This window comes from Carettochelys insculpta, chromosome 10 (assembly GCF_033958435.1).
Source record: "Carettochelys insculpta isolate YL-2023 chromosome 10, ASM3395843v1, whole genome shotgun sequence".
Classification (NCBI taxonomy): Eukaryota; Metazoa; Chordata; order Testudines; family Carettochelyidae; genus Carettochelys; species Carettochelys insculpta.
Genome location: NC_134146.1, coordinates 5,913,351 through 5,938,382, shown reverse-complemented (window position 1 = coordinate 5,938,382; position 25,032 = coordinate 5,913,351). Strand labels below are relative to the sequence as shown.

The following is a 25,032-nucleotide window of genomic DNA, read 5'->3' as shown; positions in this document are numbered from 1 at the left end:
ATCACCCAGGAGTTTGTGTCATCTCAAATGGCCCTCCAGCCACGTTTGCCTGTCTTAAGGAGGCCGTTTGACGAAAAAATTGCTAAAATAAACAAAGATTGGAAAGAAAGCATCAACAAAGATCACCAAACTAATGGAAATCTCTAGCATTTGGAACTGAAATATCAAAGATTTTACAAAAAGCAGAAGGTGTCTGTCTTCTTAACTGGCCCTCCAACCACTTTTCCCTATCTTAAAGGGACCATTTGATAAGGAATTTGCCAAAGCTTGAAAGAAAAGGACAGAAAGGGTTAGGAAAAAGATTTTTGGCTTCCCACTACACTACAGAGTTGTCCAACACTGGGGCTCACCAAATTTTAACAAGTGGTGTTGCTCAGCCCCAACTGACTGTTAGGATCCAGACCCCGTCATCCCATTGGTGGGAGGTTTCAGGGAATCAGAGGATGAAGGGACAGTTGAGATGGTCCTTTCAGTGTCGCTCAGGCAGGGGGATGAAAGGCCTGGAAACCTTAGCTGCCGGGGGAGACTTCCTGTGCATCCAGAGATCAGTGAAGATGGAAGCAGCCAGAGAGGACTACTGTGAGGCATTGTGAGATACATACAGGAAACTTCTGGAGGCTAATAAATTTGGTTTAAATACATGGCACATCCACACTAGCCTTAATTCGAATTTTTAAATTGGAACTTGATGCTACATCAAGTAGCTTTCAGCACTCCCTAAAATTGACCTAATGGTATTTACAGTGAAGACAGGGACATTGTAAAATCGAGGTAATTGTTTTAAATTCAACTTTATCATGTAGTGTATATATAGCCTAACAAAAGTCTCTTTGGTGATAGTCTTGAAGTGGCACATCCCGATTGCAACTGGCAAGAAAGTTCTTGAGGCAAAAGCTGGTATAAGTAAGAGCAGACAAAGGCATAGCTGAAACTAGACATTAGAACTTACCTAGGTTTGTGATGAATTCTGCATCATTAGAAATTTTTAAATTTTTAAATCAAGACTGGATGTTTTTCTAAAAAACTATCTAGTTCAAAAAGAAATCAATACAGGGAAGTCTTATGGCCTGTTTTATTCAGGTTTAGAAGCTCACAATAGCTCCTCTTGACCTTATAATTTATCAGTCTATGAATAGTTAAAACAGAAAATGTGTAAGTCATCTGACAAAGAGGCAGGTCAATTATATGGGAAGAGAAGTGGGTAGAAAGTGAACAATTATCTTTCATTTCACTACTCGAATACATTAGAGGTGCATCTGCTTTTCAAAAAAAAAAAAAAAAACACTTGCAGAGGGATCAGGAAATCACATTTCATGTTTTGAATTCAAATCTTCAACTACTAGTTTAGTAACCTTCTCCCACCCTTGAAAAATTTAATCTCATCCTAAACCAGCTGCAATACTGTTCAAGTCTGCTTGCAGTTTTCCATTCTCTCCATTCATTCCACAAAAAAGCTTTGTCCCATGATCTAACAAAATATCAACAGTTTCCCTCTTGTTTATTGTTTAATAAGCATTAAATATGGAGTCTAAACTTGTGTACTTTAAAATTTGGCATTGCACCACTGATTAGCAACCTTGCATTAGAATCACCACTACAGGAAAAAAAAAAAAAAAAGCTCCTTTTCCAAGCCAAATGGGACTACAAGAGCAGCCTATCAACCTCATCAGGATGATCTCACTGCTGAAGTCTGAAGTAGCATTGACAAGAGAATGACAACTTTAATAAAGTATGGAGATCTTTTCCCTTCCTTCTGAAAAACCTTCAAGATCATTAGAGTACTGGAGTTTCCCTAATCTTCAAAACAATTAGTATTAATCTAATCAAGCTGCTTTACCAACCAAACTCCAGCCTTATCTTGTTTGCAGTGAGAAGATGGTTCCTTTGCTGAAGCGTGCTGTTTTAACACAGGCATGAGGGAGGAAAATAAACCTGAAAAACTAATCTGTGTCCATAAGAGTATTTTATACCCACAGGAGTCCTGTTACCATTTGTCACTATTAGATTTACTGTGGCAAGCAGTAGTTCTGTTTTGCTTTGTTACCCTATCCCTGCCCTCCAACCCCTTCAGTGTTTTACACAAAAACAGTTTTCCTCCAAGAGCTCATATGGTTTACCCCAAAGGCCTTTAGGTCTGTATACATTTGCCTTCCTTCCAAGTAAATAAGTACATGTTTCTCATAATCACAGCTCATCCCAGGAATCTAAAATGATCAAGAGGCACTGGCTCTAATTTGTTCTGCACAGTCCCATCATTCCTGCTAACAGACCATAATGCTCAACCTCTAATCCCTCTCAAAGCACTAAGCAAGGTCACTGTCTTAATGCGACATTCATCTCTTCAGACCAGTTACTCTAATTCCTGGTACCTAAAGTACTTGAAAGATTTTCCTGTTTACCTTTCAATTCCCTACCATTGCTGCAAGACCAGAAACTGTATTCTTGCAGAAATCTCTGGTGCAGCTCAAAAACTGAACTAATAGAGATTGAACAATCTCTGTGGAGGATAATCCATGAAGACCAGGATTAAGGTTATTAGGAGACTGTACTCAACATTCCTAACAACTGACTCAGCAGATATACATCAGTTACTGATGATCTGTGATTGGAAGAAGGAGCAGTGCATTATTTAAGAAAATTCTGCCTTGTTTTTTCAGAAATATAAAAAAAGAAAATGGAAAAGCAGTTCTGTGTCACTCAAAAACAAGTTGGTCCGATAAGCAATATTACCTCGCCTACCTTTTCTGTCTTGTATTTCACAAAACTACTAGAATTTTTAAAAAGCAGCCACCTGATCTTTGTCATTATGTAGCCATGGAGCATTCATGGTTGGGGATGAGGAAACAGCTATACTCAATAGGGAGAACGGAGGCACAGAATAAAACGGTGTGGAAAAGCCCCCAGATACTACTCAAACTATTGTTTATGCATATTTACGTACATGGGGAACCCACCTACAGAAGCAAAGAAAACAGTAAAAAAGATTTATTCATGATGTTTAGTGGGATATGATAATGATCATATATAAATCTTCCTATGAAGTTTAATACCAAGAACAAAAATTGTAAAAAAATTTGTATAATAAATCAAATGAGTAATAGGACCAATTCCAGGATCAATATGCAATTGGTCAAATGGGAGATAAAGTCATTTCTATCTTGGTTTAAACAATCCACATTTTACCATGAGCAAGGCAACTATCAGGTGTTCAGACTAAGGCTGGTGGCTACTAATGTGAGCATAAAAATAGTCATACTGGATTAGGCCAATGATTCCTTTAACCTGGTATGTACGGTAGCAAGGCCTTCAGAGAAAGGTGACTCTTCATAGCCCACTTAATTGCAAATCCCCCTTTTTGCCCTGAAGCATTTGTAACTGCCTAATCCACTGGCCAGTGGCAGAGAATCTACATTAGAGCCCAGATTGATGTTCTGAGATGGAGCTACCAGTAGTGGATGAAGTGGGCCTAGTTAAGACCCCCTGCCATGGAGCCCGCAGTAACTCGACAACGTATGTCATGTAGCAGGAGATGCTTAACTGAAGTGTAGCTGCAGCATAATAAATGTAATGGATTACATTTGATGCCTTTTAATGTGCTTTTAATTGTGTGCCTTCTTGTTTTATGGGAAAAGATATCTGGTGACATGAACTCTTAATAGGATTTCTCTTCCATTTGGTATTTACATAAAACTAATTTTCTATTCAAGTGCTATAGTCTCCTACGCCAAAAGTTTAAACTTCAGGAGCCCAAAGTTCAGCTCCTAAGTAAACATGGTCTGCTTTAGCAAAGCAGCATCCAGTCAAGATGAAAGTTCTTAGCACCTCTGAAAAGGTGATTATTCTCTTAGTTAAGATCCTAAATATGAATGTAGGAAACTATTCTGAATACAATCTGCAATTTTTGGCTATTGACTTTATATTCCCTCATATGCAACTTCACCTTCACTTACAAAGCTTCCATGAAATTCTCTATTCCTATTGTTGCAGTGGGGTTTGGAAGATTTTGTTTTTTACTTAAAGCAACCAAAACTAAATACTGTGTTTAAGCTCAGGATGTCTCATCAATTTATATAATGGCATAATATTTTCCATATTATTCTCTATCCCCTTCTTAATACAGCCTAACATCAGCAGTGGCCTGAGTATGTTCATCAGAAGAGGCACTCCCCCAGGTACCAAAATTCTAGTCAATACGAGAAAATGGTTCATAGAGTTAAAAGCAATTTTAAGAGGCAGAAAGACAGGAACATCTGTGCAGAATTTTTTTAATTATACAAGTTAAGTGGCTAGACACAGCCTTCCTCAAGAAAGTAGATAAGGGGAAGAACTATAGTTAAAGATTAACTTTTTATTACTCTTTAGATTGCTACACTGCTTTGCTAAGAAGAGTTGCAACATCTAATTGCTATCATCACAGATGTACAATCTTAAAGCCTGTTTTCCACACAAGGTGCAGTGATACAGCTGCCGATCTGCTACATTAGCACAGGTACTTGATCTAAATATAAACATGGGGAGGGGGAAGAAATATGATAATTCTGTTTAAATGACTAGTAGGGGAAATTTTAAAAGTACCCTGATGTTTAACTTAGTCTTTTAGGTAATTATTACCATAAAAGCAGTGATAAATTCCATTCCAAATTCCTAAATTAACCTTCCCTGGATTGCCACATTTAAGACATCCTTTGCTAGGTGCTGGTAGTATTTGGTCCCCAGCAGATGTCTCAGAATCTGTGACATTAGCTGAAATACAAATACTCAGGTATGCAATGAATTTCCTCTTTTTAGTTTTCAGAAGATGAGAACAGAGATGATAGACAGCAACTACACCAAATCTAGTGCCCCTCTCCTGGATCAAAGGCACTTGAGGATGGTCACTAAAGATGGACACAGCACCCTACAGATGGACGGGACCCAAGGGAAAAGTGTAGCATACCTACGAGATGCTTGGGGAATACTAATGGACATGCGCTGGCGATGGATGATGCTAGTCTTTTCTGCTTCTTTTGTCATCCACTGGCTAGTATTTGCAGTGCTCTGGTACCTCCTGGCTGAGATGAATGGGGACTTGGAGCTGGATCATGATGCCCCGCCTGACAACCACACCATTTGCGTAAAATATATCACCAGCTTCACAGCTGCTTTCTCTTTCTCCCTGGAGACACAGCTCACTATTGGTTATGGTACCATGTTCCCAAGTGGGGACTGTCCAAGTGCTATCGCCCTGCTTGCCATACAGATGGTTCTGGGGCTCATGTTGGAGGCCTTCATCACAGGTAATCAGATTTATTTCACAATTTTAATAGGACAGGTCCTGTCAAGTATCTATAGGGAGTAGATTTGGTAAATTCTTAATTATCTCATTCAGAGTGGTACCATAGGGGGACATAAAAGGAGTAGGGTCTGTTACTTAAAAAAAAGAACAAGACAAATTCAGCTTCAACAACTTTATAGCTGTCAATTTATGTCAACTCCTTTTAAGAAGTTAAGACCTTTTTTAAAAAAGAGGTATGTGAATAAAAATATTTTACGATTTTTATTAGAAAACCACTGCTCTACAGAAGCACCTCTCCTCACACTTCCAAAAGGTAGTTTTACTCCACCTTCCTCTATTTCTTTATTCCAACATTTCAATGCTTTTAGCTTTAAGTGAATTTATCTTGGTACAGATTCTTACGGGTAAATCCTAAACTTTGGATAGCATTTTTAAAACTTGATGAATTTTTAACCCCCCCTTCAATTCACTGTTAAATATCCATGGACAGACAACATCCAAGAACACTACAGGATCCCGGTGGTACTTAAAATTACTTAAAATGGCTGATACATGGAAAATTTTAGATAAATGTTTTACACTGTGCAAAAGGTAACTACACTGTATTAAAAAGAGTTTCAGTAAATGAATGACCAAATTATAGTGTAGCTTCTAGGGTTGTTAACAGTCAACTGGTAACCACAGGCAGGGGGCTCCTCCAGCCCCACAGGGCCTGCTGCAGGAAGGGGGCAGCTTCAACAAGGGACTTGCCAGCCCAGCCACAGCAGCCCCATCTGCAGTAGGGAGACCTCTCCAGCAATCAAGAGATACATCTCTCCCTGCAACTGCACCCTCAGTCTCCAAATATCACCGCCTCATACATACTAATAGACTGTGGAGACAAAGTTTATGAAAAGGAAGTCAAGGCACTTTAATAAAAACCTGGATATTCTGGATTTATTTTGATTAATCAGTTGAGAATAGAAAGTGGTGCAGGCACTTATTAGCATGAGGGGAGCTGTGTTGTGTGTATATTAGATCTCAATTTGGTATCAAGCAGTCAGACTAATTATTAGTACGCCCATCCTACAAAGTCTCCTTTTCTCCTCATGGGCCATTCCATACAGCTTTGGTACCAGTAATAAACTACTCTGACTATCACAATTACAGTTAGGTTTTTTTTTTTTTCCTGTTCTGTAGGTGCTTTTGTGGCAAAGATTGCCCGTCCAAAGAATCGAGCATTCTCTATTCTCTTTACTCATTCTGCAGTAGTGGCACACATGGAGGGCAAGCCATATCTTATGTTCCAGGTGGCCAACACTCGTCCGAGACCACTTACCAGCGTTCGGGTTTCAGCTATTGTTTACCAAGAACAGGAGAATGGTCAGCTGCATCAAACTAGTGTGGATTTCCACCTCGACAGTATCACTTCTGAGGAGTGTCCATTCTTTATGTTTCCACTGACCTACTACCACTCCATTACCCCATCCAGTCCTCTAGCTGTTCTCCTCCAAGAGGATATCCCTCGCCATTTTGAGCTAATAGTCTTTCTCTCAGCAATACAGGAGGGCACAGGGGAAACATGTCAGAGGAGGACATCCTACCTCCCATCTGAGATCATTCTTCACCATCGCTTTTCTTCTATGTTGGCCCGAGGAGCCAAGGGGGAATATCAGATCAAGATGGAGAATTTTGACAAAATTATTCCAGAGTGCCCAGCAGCAGCAGACTCTAAGAGTCCAAAGAGGACTGATATGAAGATTCGCATCAACGGACAGCACAGTGACAGCTTCCAGATTTCTGAGACTGGTCTGACAGAATAGAATTTGGATTTGGTGACATTTTGTAAAATTACATTAAATTTTCAGGTTATATTTCCAGCCTTCCTTTCCACTACTATTTTCTTTTGTACACTTTTCCTTTTCTCCATTCTTTTGATTGAAGTATAGCACGCAGTGTAAAAAGCATGAAGTACACATGTAAACTGATGAGAAACTGTACAGAATAGAGTCAATAAGAAGTACCACAGTACAAGTTCTGGGGAAGTACAAATACTACCTGCTGAATTCATTAGACTATGATTTAAAATGCACTGACCCTGAAGTGTGAGATTTTCAGACTCCCACAGATGTACCAAAACCTAATTAAATGTTATGCGTGGAGAGTACTATGGGAAAATGGGCAGCAACAGTACAATATCAGACTTACCTTAAACTAACCTGAGGTTGTACAGTTACATTACACTAGTCTGGAGGAATCAGCAATGAGGTTGTTCCAAGATTCTCTCTCTTTTACATCAACACTTTTGGGTACGTAGTCACATCCATTTTCAGATGGCTGCACATCCTACCAAAATTATTGCCAGTCTTTTCAGTGGCAGTGAAATGCATTCCAGCGGTGCTTGTTTATTATGCAAAATCAAGAGCACTGACTGCAGTTCAGAAAGGGATACAATATCTCTGTGACAGCTCTGTAAAGACAGCGAGTGCCAAAAACCCTGAAGTGTGTGTATATAACACAAACATGCTATAGAGGAGACTTTCTCCAACTTGGAAACATTTAATAAATTATTTCAGCTGTAGAAAACAGATTATACAGCAATTCATGTTCTTTCTTGTCTCTTGCCCCAGCGTAATTTCATGTGTTCTCAATTTTGCATATCTCATGCCTTGATTAGCTCTGGCTCCACAATATGCACTATATCCACCCAAGAACCACATTCATTTATATTTTATGCTTTTTAACATAAATCCATCTGTATGCACAGCGTACATATAAAATGGTATTTACATAATCAGACACATCTGAATTAATTTAAAAAAAATATTAAACAAGAGCTTCATACAAGGGATTTTTTGTGGGGTAGTGAGCCAGGAGTTCCTCCTAAGCGTACCAAGAACAAGGAACTGTTCTCCTATATGCAATGATTTTGAATATGACCTAAGTGCTTAACAGTTAAGTAGAATGTCTGCTGTAAATTCACAGCTTCTCAGCAATGGAATATAGCTTTAAATAGCTATTCTGTAATCAGACTGAAACAGCCAACAGCTACTATCACAATAAAATGTTGCTATGTAAAGACAATTGTAAGATTTTCCCAGCAGTAAATGTGGCATAACTACTATTAGGCAATTTAGATAAAACTATGTTTATATATTAGAGCCAATTTTATTATAACATGACCTACAGCAGGCTATACACTCTTAAGCCAGAGGATGGCATTGTCTGTGGGAGGTCGGTTTTTCAAACCCAAAAGTACAGAGACTGTCAAGCTCTGGTCATAGAGAACCTAGTAGGTCAGCTGTTTTGTCATCAGATACCTGCTGCATCTCATTTCTAGAAGAAAATTTCTATTAAAAAGCCAGCTAAAAATATATTATGTTTTTACTTTTCCATGTAAACTATTTCTGTAGTTTTCACAGGCATGTGCTATTTACCACAGGAAGAAAGAGGTCCATGCAGTCATGAAATGGTAGCCAATCTCCAAATTCAAAAACAGTTAACTGCTTTAAAAAGATTTCCATACATCTTCCCTACAACACTATATGCTGCAAGACCTCATCTTTAAAGAGAATGGGTACTTTCAATATTGTCTTTCACTCTTGTTAAAAGTGAGTCATATTTAAGCCCACTGGAGTGCCTGTGCAGCCATAGCAACCACCACCTTGGATTAGCATACATTAAACTGCCTTTGTCCTCACTTTTCACAGATGGTCCCGCACTTGCCCTTCAAAGTTCAGCTGCTTCTCTTCAGGGCATTATTCTCCACACACCCCAAGGTGTGCAAAGAGTGTGTGTGTGGAAGCGGGGTGGGGGTTACTATGCTTATCCTTTTCTACTTTTAAGCTCCAAACCAATATGCTGCAGTACAGAAGACAAACTTTAAAAAGCAACAGTAGAACCAGTGTACTGTAAATATTGCATTAAGCACAGAATAAAGAACAAAAAGTTCAAATGGGGGAAGGAGCTACCTTACATATACTGACAATTCTCCATTTTAGGTCACAAACTCCTGTCTTCATTATTCCGCAATAAGGATGTAATACATCTCCGTCTATGTTAAGTACCAGAGGGGTAGCCATCTTAGTCTGTATCGGCAAAAACAACGAGAAGTCCTCTGACACCTTATAGACTAACAGAATTTTTGGAGCATAAGCTTTCACGGGCAAAGACCCACTGCATCAGATGCATACTATACTAAGGACACTGAATAGCGAGACCATGCTAGAATTGTGGACATAATCCAGGTAACAAATATGCTGACTCTTGGCATAACTAAGTATACTGAGTATTTTGAATTTTACAACTTCAATCATTAAAACTAAGCTATTTTGAACCATTCATTATAGTTCTGTTTCAAACTTTAAAAACCAACAAGTTTAAACGAGGTAAAATATTTATCATTTATATAATTAAGCTTTTTTTAATATTCAATATTCATGACAGGCACAAATATGCACATAGGTCGAAATCTACTTGCCACAATAACATGGACTTTCTAAGAGTCTTGTAAGTCATAACAAATATTTGTCATGTGTTAACAGTGAAACATGTATCTGATGATCACTATTCCTGCTTGGAAACTGACGGACTTGTTAAAAACAGATGCAGTGCAAAAGCTAGAGTGGCACCTGCCCTTCTGTGTGATTCTGTTAGATGTCAATGATCTAACATATCTGCCTGTTTAATTTAACTGGCAAAGCTAAGCTTTCAAGAAACATCTTTTGGTATTCTGGACTGAAAGTCATAGGCCATATGGCAATTTTCCTAGTAACTGCTGCAATGCATGGTGTACCTTTGCCTTGAATATCAACGCCAACACTGACGGTTGCTGTTCAGTAAACTAATTACTTTGTGAACTGTTCAGTGAACTGATTAATTTGTGAACTGATTACTTCTGCTAGAAGTTAGCCATGAAGTTAACAGCATTATAATTTAACTATGAAATGCTTAAACATTCATCCTCTTTACCACAGGAAGATTCTTAACTTCTTAGGATTTCTTAATCTTATGTTTTTACAACTAAGATATTTTCTTGGGGTGCCAAAATTTCTGAATTGCCAATATACTCTTAAGTGGTTTAGCTCATCCTTTCTAGTTTCTATGCATCTATGATATTTTTGACCATGCACAACACAGAGGAACACAAAAAGACAGTGACTCAGTGAGTGTCTGGTGAGACAACACCAGGAGACTTACTGAAGAACACACTATATTAGTTGGTTCTGGCAAATAGGATACTGTCAGTGAAAAGTGAAAAAGCAGTATCACTGGGAACTGAAATCCTCTGTCAGGTTTGCATGGATAATGAAAATAAGCCACTGCATTAGCTTTCTAATCAACCTCACCTCAAACTTGAAAAAGCATCTCTCAGTGAGAAATTTACTTTCATTCCAATTCAGTCCTTGACGTCATTACTAAAATTGCTAGATGTGCTAACTTTGTGTTTGAGAAGAATGTGTCTTCTAGAAACTGAAATTAGAACCCTCTCAACCCCAAATCAGTTGACATCAGCCACTAAAGGACCATTACATGGCAGTAACTTTTTCTACTACTGACCGTGGTTGAAATCCAACCAGATCACCAATATTTGCTGACCAGTCATTTTTGGTTTGAAGGAAAAGGAAGGAAGTAATTCAAGATTTTTCCCTCTCTCTGGAACACAAATCCTTAAAGGACTGACAGACAAATCTATATGGATACAATTATAACCCTGAAATTTATATTGAAAATCCAACAGCTTACAGATATGGCTTTTAGCCATATCACCTGGTGCTGTGATCCTGACTGTTCTTACAAGCTAAAAAAGATCAAACTGGGACAGCATGAGAAAGGAGATATCAAAGGAACAGTTAGGTGAAGCAGGCAGCACTGTCAAAAGACAAGTTAGTTGGCATTCTTCCATTTGACTGTATGCTAATATCAGTAATTCAGCAATCCATTCTGGGGACATTCTTTCATACCAGATGCAAAGCCAAGTCTTGACCATTTGTCATTACAGTAAACCTTCAAGTTATGTAGGGGTTGTGTTTCTGCAACCCACACATAAGTCAAATTTTCGTGCAAGTTGAAGGGAGAGGGGAACCAGGCTACAGGCTGGTTCCTGGCTCCCCTGGACTTGCAGGAGGAGTTGTGAAACTGTCCCTACCACCAGGACTGGTCAGTTTCGTGGTTCCTAGAGTGGCAGGGAGCCAGGAAACCAGGGGGCTGCTTGCAGAACTCCGGAAACTGAACAGCTGGTCAGTTTCCCGGGTCCCACAAGTGGTGTGGAGCTGGGAACCTGCAGCAGTCTGCTTCCTGGCTCCCCTCCACTTCTTTGAGCCAAAAAACTAACCAGGGGCTGCTGCCGTGCTCAGTTTCCCAGCTCTGCAAGCAGAGAGGAGCCAGGCCACCTCCTGGTTCCCAGTTCCTCACCACTCCAGGGAGGATACAGCTCTTGTCAGGGATGGCAGCCTGATTTGTGGCTACTGCCCCGAGAGAAGCGGTTTCCTGTCAGATGCAGCAGCTGAGAGTCAGGCTGCTGCCCCTGACAGGAGCGGGGAAACCCCCCCTGTCAGGGACAGCAAAAGTTGACCATACTGAAAATCCCAAGACATGCTTTGTAGAAGCAGCATCAGCCCTAGGACCTTGGCAAAATTTCAGCCAAGATGATCACATCCTGCATATCTAAATTCCTCATGCCATTTCAAAACAGAAGAGATCTGCTGCTCATCCTAAAGTGACATGCAGTTTCAGTCTGCACTGCTAACCTGCTGTAGCTGTGGTTTCATTCATAAATGATGTGAATTTTGTGCATAGTCTTTGCAAAGTATTTTCACATAAGTCATAATGAAAAGATACTAAAATAATGTCATTAAATCAAATTACAGTAAAGTTTTTCATATCCAGCAAGCCCTGGACCAGGAGGTTGCCAGATATTAAAATATGCCACTGAACGAAGAGGCGGCTCCAGGATCTCAGGCAGATGACTGGGGTGCAGAGCCCCACCAGCAGCTCCAGCTAGGGAACTGGGTTCAGGGAACTCTGGCAGTTCTGGGGCTGGAGGGAACTCCGCCAGGGTGTGCAGCTCTGCTGGCAGCCCCAGGTCTGAGAGCCAGCTGGGACTGGGGGAACTCCAGAGTCCAGGGGCATGGGGCTCTGCTGGGAGGCCTGGGGAACGCCAGTAGCCCCAGGGCTGGGAGCCGACAAAGGTGCAGGGAAATGCCAGCCACTTTCAGACTGGGAAGCCTGCAGTTCTGGAGCCAGAGAAACGCCAACAGCTCCAGCCCAGCCAGAACTGGGGCAAAAAGCAGCAAGTTTGTGCCAGATATCTGAGAGTTCTGGCTGAACGAATACTGGAGGAAAGAGAGTTTATCGTACTGTTGTAGCAACTACTGCCTCCAGTTTACTATTTCTACTCTCATGTGTTTTGGGGAGAATTCTCTATTCCTCTACTCTGTTTATGGGAGATAGCACAGGGTTTTGCTCCTCCGCAGATTCCAAGGCAAGATGTCGCAAAATAACTGTACAATCCACATTTTCCCATTATATCCAAATATATAAGCCATAACCCCTAAACGCTACTACAGCAGAAACACTCAAAACTGCTAATCTTCTGAACTTGCCCATTTTTTCAGAGAGGCAGAAGGGGATATGATGTAGAAGCATCAAGTTAGATGCAGACAACCCTCAAGTGACCCCGAAGGCCAAGTAAACAAAACATTACACAGCCTTAAAAAAAAAAACACATAATAATCAACTCAGAAGAGGAGATTCAGAGAGCTTTAGAAAATCAGATGGAGATTACAAGGTTTTAAGACACCTATCACCATGATAAGATGGTATCAATAAAAAATTAGCAATACACCCCAGCTAAAAGGCTATTAAACATCAAGGTCCCACTGAATGTGGTAACTAGACCCCTCGGCGCCCTTTATGCTTTTGAAAAATTCCCCTCTAAACAGGCAATGTATTTTCTGCCCCAAGCCTTCCCCACTCACTCACAATAACAGCTATCTTAGCTAACAATGTTGCAAATAAGCAAACAAAACAGATACATCTTTCATCGTACTTTAAAAATTGCTAGATAAGGTCTCTGATTAAATATCCCATGACAGCAAGAGCTCCACAGCCAACAATCTTTCACTGAGAATGCTTTGTTGAATATTCCAGAAGGTGTATCAAAAGAGGAGGAAGTTACTCACCTGGTGCAGTAACAATGGTTCCTCAAGATGTGCGTCCCCGTGGGTGCTCCACTCTGGGTGGAGATGTGTCATTGCACCGGCACATGGAGATTCTTCCATAGCAGTGGTTTACCACGCCATGAACGTGCAGAAGCTCCTCATGTTCTCTGGCACATGCAGGGCACAGACTCCTCCATTCCTCCTCTACCTGACAATTAGAGCAGGACACTAATGCAGGGGAAGGAGGGAGGGAAGTAGAGCACGCATGGGGGGACACATCTCAAAGAACCATTATTAGTGCACAAGGTAAGTAACCTCCTCCTCTTCTCCAAGTGGTGTCCCTGTGAGTGCTCCCCTCTGGGTGACTATAAAGCAGTAGTCGCAGAATGGAGGTGGGTTTGGAGCTCTGTCACTACCACAGTAGACAACACAGCTTGGCCCACTTGGATAGAAGATGCAACGGTAAACAACAGACCGTAATGCCAAGCAAAAGTGTTACTGGAAGACCACATAGCCACCTTACAAATGTCTGTAAGAGGTATGTTCTTGAGAAAGACAGAAGTGGAAGACATGGTCCAGGTTGAGTTGGCAGTTTCAGCACCTGGCAGCTCTACAATACAGTGCATAGCATGTGTGGGACAGGAAGCAATCCACTTTGAAAGCCTTTGGGATGAGATGGGCAGGCCTTTGGACCGTTCCAAGAAATTTAGGAAAAGCCAGGGAGACTTTCGCCACAGCTTCATGTGGTCGATGTAGAAGGCTAATGCACAGTGGACATCCAATATATGCTGCACTGGGTCAGTATGCAACTTGGGGGAAAACACAGGTAAGTACACTGGTTCACTGATGTGAAACAGCAAGGGAACCTTGGATTAAAAACTTGGGGTGAGGCCACAAGGCAACTATCTTTGGTGAATACAGCATAGGGAGGAGCCACCAGTAGGGCAGTCAGCTCCCCGACGTGATCACCACAGGGAACAAAACCTTCACAGACAGGTGAAGCCAAAAACATGTCCCCAGGGGCTCAAAAGGTGGCTTCACATGGGAACTCAGAGCAGACTGACAGGAAGGTTCTGAAAGCCCGTTAACAAGCTCTTGGTGATAGTATAGGCCAGGAACAAAAGGTTCCTCTTCGGACTGGTGAAAAGCCACTATTGCTGCAGCATACACCTGAACCATGCTGCCACTAAGGCCTGACTCACGCAGGTCCAGAAGGTAGTCCAGAAGACTGGGCAAGGGCACAGTATGAGGAGGCAGAGTGATGGGAGTCCATCCAGCGGGAAAACTGCTGCCACTTATAAAAGTGAGATTTACATTTTGATTCCTGTCTGCTATTGACAAGAACTGTCTTTACTTCCGAAAGTACTGCTTGTGGGGATCATGATGAAGAGTGTAAGTCCCGAGACAGAAAGTCATGGCGAGGAGGAAACAGACAAGGAGCTGCTACAAACATCCAAAAGAGGTAAGGGTATCAAGTCTGTCTGGGCCAGGTCAGGGCTAATAGAATAACAAGGCTTGGTCTTGCCTGATATTGGGTAGCACTTTTAGGAGAGGTGGAATGGGTAGAAATACGTACAGAAGAGGCGCGTTCCACGTGATGGTAAAGGCATCCCTGAGGAAGTACCTCCTAAGCTCAGCGCTAGAACAATACCAATGACATTTTCTGTTGTCTCTGGTGGTGTCGTCGATAAGAATATTATCAATTTGTCAGCCAGTAGCCTCTGGAAATGTTTGCAGCCATAGCAGACCACTCAAAGTTCCAAGAGATTGATGTGAAGCTTCTGTTCAACCACCACCTGCCCTGTACCATATGACAACGAAGGTGTGCTCCCCCCCCCCCCGCCCCCCAACTGAGGAGAGAGGCGTTTGTGGTAAGAATGACTGACAGTGGCAGCTGGTGAGAATGTTACCCAGACACATCCACCACTGAAGAGAAGCAAGAACCTGAGGAGGGACTGCCACTGATTTAGAAAGCGGTTCCCTGGCCTGAGTATAGCATGAGGCCAGTCATATCTTAACAAAGCACATGTGAAACCTGGCTAGCTTGACCACAAGTGGTGGCAGCCATATGGCCCAGTAATACTAGACATGCACATACCTTAGTGGTAGGAGACAGACATGCTGCCTGAATGAGGCTGCACAAAGTGCAAAATCTTTGAATGGATAGGGATGCCATGGCTGTGACAGTGTCTGTGTGCGCTCCTATAAATTCCAGAGCTTGAGTAGGATGAATCGTAGACTTCACAGGGTTGATATGGAAGCACAAACTGATAAGGTGGTGTATGGTGAAAAGAACCATGTGTCGCAGTTCAGGAAGTGAGAGACCTTTATGAGGCAGTCATCAAGGTAAGGGAAGATGATGACCCCTTGATGGCAAAGATGAGTGGCCGCTACCGCCAGTGTCTTGAAAAACACTTGCGGTGCTATGCAAATGCCAAACGGGGACACAATATTGATAGAGCTCCACTGTGATGTGGAATGCATCCTGTACATCAAGGGCTGAGGGCCAGTCATTCTTGTTCAGGGCCAGAATAACGGCAGCAGAGTCACAATCCTGAAACGTCTGTAAAGGACATACTCGTTGAGCCATCTGAGATTCAAAATCTCTCTCCATTCCCCACTCTTCCTCTGCGTGAGGAAGTAGGTGGAATAGAACCACCTGCCCTGGAATTCCTTGGGGACGGGCTCAACCACCCCCAAACTGAGGACATATTGGACCTCCTGTTTGAGGAGATTCTTGTGAGAAGGATCCCTGAAGAGGGATTGGGTAAGGGGATGGGTAGGTGGTGTAGACGTGAAGGGGATGGAGTATCCTTTTTCCACCAGTTCTAAGACCCATCTGTCTGGAATGATGGTCTCCCACTGACACAGAAAGGGGTGGAGGAGGGGGCAGAACAGTTGAATGGCACCCTGTTGTAAGCAATGACTCAGACTCTCAACCAAACCCTCAAAACTGCTATTTTGAGGGCTGAGAGTGGGACGCCAAGACTGTTGGCTCTGATGCTGCCTGAGCGCTGTGGTCTGCACCTTTGGTGATGCTGCTGGAACCAAGGTTGCTGCTGGGACTGTTGGTACTAGTCCCCAGGGCATTGGAATGCAGAGTAGTGAGCCATTTGGCAGGGGGCGTGTACATCCCTAAGGTACACAGAGCTGTCCTAGACTCCTTCAGGGAATGAAGGACCTGGTCAGTTTTGTCCGCAAACAGATGCTGGCAGTCGAATGGAAGGTCTTTGACCCCATGCTTGAGTTTTTCTGACACCCCCAAAGGGATAAACCAAGAGGTATGGTAAACGACTACTGCCGAGTTGGTGACACATGCCACTATGTTGGCTATATCCATGGCCAACTGCACAGCCCTGCTGGCGATTGTTTGGCCCACTTTAATGGTGCTGGACAGTGTCCAGCACTGATGTTCCAGCAGCACTAGGACAAGCTCCTGCAGCTTGGAATAGCTCTAGAAATCATAATCCACCATCATGGCCATATAATTGGCAGCGAGGAAAAGGGTGCCAGAGAAATACACTTTCCAGCCCATAAAGTCCCATTTCTTCCTATTTTTGTCTTGGGGCGTGAATCTAAAAGATTTTGTTTTGTTACAGACTGCATCCACTACTAGGGAATTAGGACATGGGTGAGTGAACAAGAACTCTGCATCCTTGGGCGTGACAGAATACTTCTTATCCACCCATTTGCTGGCAGGGGCGATGGAAACTGGGGTTTGCTATAGGGTCGTGGCTGGATCCATGATGGCCTCCTCCATGGGTAAAGCCACCCTAGAGGACAGCAGGGGGTGCACCATACGACTTCATCTGTACTGCTTCACTGGGACCTCTTGAGTGTCCGTGTCCAAGGACTGCGTCACATGGTGGAAGAGGTCCTGGAACGACTGGACACCATCAATGGAAGGGGGTGACACAGAACGCATCACATCATCTAGCAATGAAGAGGATGGGTGCAGAGGGGAGTCCTTTTTCCCTTCAGAGGAGGACCCCTCAGTGGCAGGATGCATGGATGGAGCGAACTGTGCTGTGGATAGCTGCAGTGAAGGTAGGCATAGTTCCAACACCAAGGACGGTGCTGACTGAGTACGCCAGTGCCGTGTCAGTTCAGGCCATGAGGACCACTGGTGTTCCAGCTGGGAGTAATGGTGATCAAACCATAGAAGAGAAGGATGTTATTGGATAGTTTCCAGAACCGGTGGGACATCCTGCCAGGGATACACAGGGCTCAAATGTTGCAAGGAGAATATACCGGCGCCGTAAGATCTGACACCCGGGGTCAGGAGTCTAGCCTGGGAGGCAAATGAAGACACTGAATGGTGGGATTGGCAAGGTGAAGCCAGTGGCCAAGGTGATGAATAGTGCTGGTGAGGCGGTGCCATCAGGGGTAGCTGGCTAGGCAGTACTGATATTGATGCTGTGTCTCAGAGCTGGTCTTTGCGGAGTAGAGGATAGACGCACTGAGCCTGTGGTGGTGCTGCTCTGCCTCTCCTCGTAATCAAGAGTGGGAAGGAGTATCCGTCCTAGACTTGAAGTGGTCAGCTGCAAGGGGCACGAGCAGGACTGTTTTCTCGTGGGCATAGTGGGAGGCACAAACACTGGAGTGGTTCACTTTGCCTTGGCAGTGGGCTTGCCAGTGCCCTCTGCGCGGATGAGGTTGACACCACTTGTTTACGTTTTGGCATTGAATGCGCCCTTTTTCATGAGGCCAGCAGGGACAATGCCAGAGATCCCAGAAAAGTTCTTCCTTCTGGCGCAACCCAGACAGATGGCACTGGAGACCAGGAAGGAGCAGGAGAGGGAGCCAGATCAGCAACAGGAGAACTCTTTGGAGGCCAGGGACGGTTGGAGTCCGCACCTTTGGCCGCAGGTTTAGCCACTGATTCATATGGGGCCAGTGGCTATAAAAGACCTCTCATATAAGTAAGTCTTGAGCCTGCTAGCTCAATCTTTGCAGGCTCTTGCCATCAGATTCAAGCAGTGCTTACAGGACTGCATTTGGTGGCTTTCTCTGAGGCACTTAATGCAAGAGACATGGCTATGCAAGGTGTGCTTGCAGGTGGTGCACCACATAAAGCCCGGGGAGTCTGGCATGGCAGTGATGCAGCAGTAACTGTACTAACCATGAACTTTTTTTTTTTTTTTATTTAACAGTGTAGAACAGGCTAAAGGAACTTGGATGAGGGTAATGGCTAACAAAACTATCAAGCTAACTAATCTCCTAACTCTTTTGCAGAGTGTAGCAAAGCTCTGTCTACAGCCGAGGACAGTAGAGAAAAACTGAGCAGCCTGCACCCCACACATACACCAAAGAGCACAAGAAGGTGCTTCTGCACACGTGCAGCATGGGAAACCACAGCTATGGAAGAATCCCTGAGCACTGGCACAAGGATGAACGCCCCCCCCCCACACACACACACACAATTCTGACCAATTATAAATGCATCAGAAAGGATGGTGGACAGAATTGGTAAGACAATGAGGCCCAAGATACTTCAGGATTTATTTGACAAACCCCACACTATCTTGAATGTTCCCCCAGAATTAAACTAAAGACAGTGCCAAAAATGGAACACAGATGTGTATTCCTACTGCCTTGCCCCATATGTAACAGTTAAGTTATAGATGAAGTTCAAGTGGAGGATTGTTACAATTTCAAAAATATATTGCTTCTGGCAGATGACAACCCCATCTTTGTGTAAATCTTCAGGAATTCCTGATGAAAAGGATTCAAATAATGCAAGAAGCAAGAGCTCAAAAAACGTTCTAAGGAACTTTTCAATTGTGCATTTAAGAGGAGTCATGACCAGCTACATGAACCATACATCAGTGCTAGACCAGGAATATAAAGGTTTAGAATGGCATATGTACATATATAGTAAGGATATCTTACCTGGATCTTTTCGCCCTGGCTTTTCAAACCGCCTGTCTCCCCTAGAAAGGCAGAATGGAAGTTTCAAACAAAGCTTTGGAACCATACCATTATTTTAGGTCCAAGTCTCACACATGTCCTGTCTTTCACTAGATCTAGGGGACCAAAATTTTAAGGGTAGTTAAGTGTCCAGATGCTTTTGAAAATGTCAACAGGAGACTATCAGGAACCTTAATGCCTTTAAAAATCAAGGCCTAAAGAACTGCAAAAAGAGAAAAAACTAAAACTAATGAAAGAATCCTCTCAATGAGAGCTACACAAAGTTTCATCCAAAGATAGCTACAATGGAAAAGAACTTCTAGAACACCTCACTTTCCCAAAGTGGTGCTCTCTTCATGCCCACAAGTCATCACCAACATAAGCTTCTTCTCAAGACCACTTTTTTAAAAAAAAAAAACCAAAAACAAAAGCAACAGCTGGGATTCAAGCAGCATTGTAATATGATCTCCACAAAAAGTGCAAAGAATCAACCAGTGCACATTCCTAAAGAGACTATTTGAAACAGCTGTGTGGATGAAGCATGCAAGAAAGAGATGCCTCTAGAGTACATTTTCAAGTCTAGGCTCTTCTCTTACCTTTCCTCCCAGCTCTGAGATCTGTGCATTTCCCTGCCTCCTCCTCGCCCAAATCCACCCTCCACTTCGTCAAAACTTCTTTGGTAGAAACCACTTTCTCCTCGGCCTCTGCCTGAAACACACACACACACGCACATACAAAAAAATTGTTTGTAAAGAGAAGTTGGCTTCCCCTTCCTAACTTCATGACCTCGTTTTGTACTCTTCTCTTCAATAATACACTGAAAACAGAGTGGGTAAGTCTGTCATCCACATCGTAAGAATAGTAACAGTATTTCAATTCACTGGTTTAACATTTTGAAACTAAAAATATTTCCCAAGAAACTGATTTTGGAATTTAACATCTATATTTTAAAACACATAATATCACACAAGCTTGCACACTCTAACCCTAACCCTCTTCATCACCAAATTTGGAACTGTTCCTGGGCTGTGGGTATAAGAGGCAAGTGAAGGTAACTATCCTCCTGGGTCTCACATTTCCCCTCTTCCTGTCCCCATTCTGACCATTCCTTAAGGCTTTCACAGCAGGCTGTTGCAGCTTGCAAAGTGGTAACACTTCCCCCAAAGTGGATCTAAAATTTAAAAGTGAAAAGCCTTCACACTTTCCAGGCCTATTAGCATAATATCAAACCTGTGAAAGAGTCATTAAGTGGTAATGAAGTCATTAAATAGGTATGTGTCAACCCTGAATTTACCAATAAAAGCAGTTGTACATTACTATGTCTACAGGACCTTCATCTAAAATTTGCTTTAAATACTCCATTAGTTTGTGGCTGAAGATTATAAAATCACATCTCTGAAAAAAAAAATCCATGCATAGATGTTCAAATGCACAATCTAAGTATTCAGCTTTCACCTTCAATACCTGGATCTTCAAACATTCTTTTTAAAATAAATTCTTCATAAGACCACACTTATCCAAACTGCATTTTTAATTTTCATAACTACAGTACAAAAACTTGCATCTAAAGTCTTCCTTTCCTTTCCATCCACACTCTCCTCACCTCCTCAACCCCGCTGAAGAAAGCCCTTTAAAGGAACAACATACCTTTTCTTCCAGATAGCTGGACAAAATTGTTTCCCTTTTACTTCTAACTACTTGCCATTTAAGAGACTCCTCCACCAAAATCAGTACCTTGATAAGATATAAAATCCTTTGATATGCCTAAAATCTTTTGTCTTGTTATGAATAATCACACAAAACAAATTAGTGTTGTTTTTTTCTAACAGCGATGAATGTTATTATGAGCACAGTAAACTGCTCTGACTGATTAATTTAAAATAGTGTCTTTGTTTCAGTGAGTTTAAACACGTAGTGAACTGGAATGATTACTTTATGAAGGCTTAAGAGCATATTTAAAACATGAAATCAGCTCCTGCCCACCCATCGTGCGCCTCCCACACACCAGGGCACTGGAGCTCCACACTTCTCTAATCCTCCCCCTCCACCCCCAATCTGGAACGCCCAAACAGCTGATCCATGGCATTCCAGTTCTGAGAAGGAGCAGGGAAGAGTGAGGTTCCAGTGACCCAGTGTCACACTAGGGGAGCCAGTGGGTCTGCAGGCCACAGGTGGCAACCAAGGGAGAGGGGGTGTCACACACTACCCACCACCAGACTAGATACCGTACATATGTACAGTACGATGAGAGATGGACTCAGCGCTGAAGAACCTACTATCTACACAACAAAGTAAAGCAAGTTCTATTCCCATTTTATCTGTGGGGAACTGAAGCATGGAGATATTAAGCTATCTGTTCAAGACCACGCAGGAAATCTGCAGCAGAGCAGGGAACTGAACCAAGATCTCCTAGGCCATCAGGGCTCTCCAGCCAAACTATATGCAATCAGCACAATGTAGATGCGGCTCTAACCTCTTCACCACAAATAAATTAGCATGCAGCCATATTGTGTTTGTTTACTCAAACTGTTGGAGGTTTAGTATTAAAAACTGCCAAAATATCAATATGTGAAAACTGATCTGGGCTGTCACTTTTTCTCCCAGCCCAGATATTTTTAGGCAGACTATCAGGCTGTCAATGGCCTGCTTAGATGCTTGCGAAAATGAAAAAAAAAGGTGAAAAACACTACCCTATGCCTAACATCCCTATGCCTCAGTTCATAAATCAGTAGCATATGGCTAGATAAAGTTGCCTCAGTCATGGCTTCTTACTTGAACAGAAAAACAATACCACCTAAAAGACCGTCTGTAGCCCAGCCCACAGAGAGCCTCAAGCCCTTTCCTTCTCTGAGGCCCTCCTTCCTGAATGTAAACATTCCAGTCCTCTAAGCACAGGGCTTAATAATACTCCACAGGGAGCTCCCAGGAAAAAAACAAATCAATTAAAAAGAAAGATCAAGTGTATGACCCTGTATTGCTTTTGGAGTATTACTTTAGAACAGAGAAAACGTGAGAGTCACAACTTAAGCAACACACACAAAATGTATCAGATTTTAGGGATGAGCAATTTCACACTCGGGCCAATGATTTTATGATTCAGAGGCACTGATTAATCTAACTTTACAATTAAGTTACGCTTCAGCGTTAATAAAAAATTGTCAGTGAATCTGTATTCTAATCATTAAAATAGCTTAAAGAAACTTCCACACTAAGAGCTTCACACCCACTTGTTCACTTAAAAATTTAATGAAGTCATTCAAATTAAGTAATAAGATATTTTCATATTATTGCTAATTGTCAAACTGTGCTTAAAGAGACTCTCTAGCTGCTAGTCATCTATTAGGTTTGGCAATTTAGTTGGGCATAATGAAAGTTAATACTTTTGATAAGAGAATAATTTTTATGACAAACACACACATTCTCTGACAGGTTTTACAATTAGGTTAATGTGGAAAATGCATTCTTCTCTAAAGAACAACATTAATAAAATGCTAAATTTTAAAAAGTCTAGAAATTCAAAATATATGCAATTCTCATCTAAGATCACAACACCAAACTTGACTCTGCCTTAGATTTCCCTCATGTGCTTCCCATCCAACTTTCTAGTACTGATCAGAGATCACCAACTTGGTTAGCAGAAAACAAAATTCTCACTTCTGCATCAGATAAATTTAATTAACTTCCAACTGCAGATGCAAATTCTGCCCTCATTTATACTGGTGCAACTCTATTCCAAACAATAGGCTTCTGCTCATGTGACCACGGCAGAAATGGGTCCAGAGAAGCTTTATTACTAGTTTCAGAGGGGTAGCCATGTTAGCCTATTTCAACAAAAACAATGAGTCTTGTGCTCCTTGTTGTATATTATAATCAGTGACAAGCTGCAAGCAACACAGAATAACCTTCAGAACCCAGCTAACATGAAGAATGCATTCATACTTTTGAACTGAGAAAGGCTTTTAAGGGGACCTTGCCATGGAACAACAAACTATAATGGAATCCTACAATACCGTTTTTACAGTCACTCAAAAAAGCAGAAACTGTACTTGAAGAACTTCACCCGTGAGTAAAACATTTACTATGGAATGCACATTTTGTCTCCCCAGTGCTACACACGGACTTCCAGCAAAGATTGATCGATATACACCTTCAGTTTCAAGAGCACCACAGATTTATTAGTAAAGTAAGGTCTCCAGATTTCCAAGTGTGACATTCACAAATTCAATTATTTGTGAATGTTGCTTCCCTGGAGCTGCGTGGGGGAGCGCTGGTAGCCACCACCTCCCCGGAGCTCTGGGGCCCAGAAAGCAGGCAGCTGCCACTTCCCCAGGGCTCCCAGGACCCAGAGCACTGGCAGCTGCCACTTCCCCAGGGCTCTCGGAGGGGAGCACCAGCAACCACCTCTTCCAGGGTTCTAGAGCCCCCTGTAATCACGAAAATCAACATTTGCAAAGGTTCTGAACACGGAACCCTGATGAATGTTGCAACCCTACTGTATAATTCTGAATTCTATCACTGTAGAAATCACAGTTTATTTCCTGAGCAAACGATTATCTGGGGAATGTTGAAACACATCTATGACACCACACTCCATATTCTTCATAGTGACATTATCGTACAATTATAGCATGATTTTGATGTACTTTATGCAAGACAGGTTGTGTTACGTTATTATTAAAATTATTATTCAATGAATGTGATTATCTTATGTGTATTCATGTACCATTTTTTTTATCTGAAGTTACACTATGCCTCTGTACTTTAAGTGTAGTTAGACCTTGGTAACGCCCACTAAACAAGAAACTTTTAAACTAGATGGCACGTTGGGAAGGACTTACTCAGGGAAATGAGACATTATGAAAAACAAAAAATCTCTCTTAGGAGAAGCTTATCTCCTACCTGATGAGCCTTCCTGAAAACATTCCAGATAGCCTGAAAACAATGGCACCTATAACTCTACAAAGAAATGTGACCAGGTTAAATGATTCTGGTCCCCATCTTAGGATGTCAGTATTTTTCCATAAACTGTTCTGGGAACCAAGTTTTAAAACAAAAGGTTCCCATCATATGTTAAAGCTATATAAGGCAGGGAGTGACATCATGATCATGTGGGTTCTTCACTCCCCACAAAAGACAACTCCACAAAAAAGACTGAACTGGGGGAAGTACTGGACTCAGGCTAAAAGGATTTCTAGCCTCTGTATGAAATACCAGGGACTCCAAGCTGTAAAGCAAAAATAGCTTGTGACTTAATCTGCAGCACACTGGTATCATCTCTCAGGGTGGAAAATTACAAATTCGCATTCAGTCTAATTCTTAGTTTCTGATGTTGTGTATTTACTAGGTCAGTGGCTCCCAGCCTTTTCACTAGTGTGCACCCCCCAATCACCCTCACAAACTGTTCTCAGGCTCCCAATCACTGCACCCTGAAACTGTTCACAGACCTCCAAAGCCAATTCTAGCCACTATGTAGGCTTCATTAAATGAAAAAGGAAACCACAACATAGATTTTCAGACAGCAATTGATAATATTGGAAGAGATTTAATTTAAAAATAATAATAGACTGTAACTTTGCAATTTATTTAAAACTTACTTTCTAGAACCATTTTTATTCTCCCTTCCTCCCACAGACTCCATGCAATACACTTGCAGACCCGCCAAGGGTCCATGGATCCCAGGTTAGGAATCACCGTGCTAGGTAATCA

The 25,032-nt window shown here is 42.1% G+C and overlaps 2 protein-coding genes across 4 annotated transcripts in view; one reads left to right on the top strand and one right to left on the bottom strand.

Moving 5' to 3' along the window:
- Positions 1-25,032, bottom strand: part of GIGYF2 (GRB10 interacting GYF protein 2) — a 166,707-nt gene that overhangs the window by 79,578 nt on the left and 62,097 nt on the right. The window contains exons 6-7 of one of the 3 annotated variants that reach the window (XM_075004672.1): positions 19,923-20,034; positions 19,309-19,349 (exon numbers count right to left, since the gene is read on the bottom strand). The exons of the other annotated variants lie outside the window; for them this stretch is intronic. Coding sequence (XP_074860773.1) covers positions 19,309-19,349; positions 19,923-20,034 — 153 coding nt within the window. The remainder of the gene's footprint in view (positions 1-19,308; positions 19,350-19,922; positions 20,035-25,032) is intronic. 3 annotated transcript variants of the gene reach the window in all.
- On the top strand, positions 4,799-8,683 carry KCNJ13 (potassium inwardly rectifying channel subfamily J member 13). The gene is made up of 2 exons (XM_075004676.1): positions 4,799-5,276; positions 6,455-8,683. The coding sequence occupies exons 1-2, from the start codon at positions 4,799-4,801 to the stop codon at positions 7,075-7,077; spliced, it is 1,101 nt and encodes a 366-aa protein (XP_074860777.1). The 3' UTR covers positions 7,078-8,683.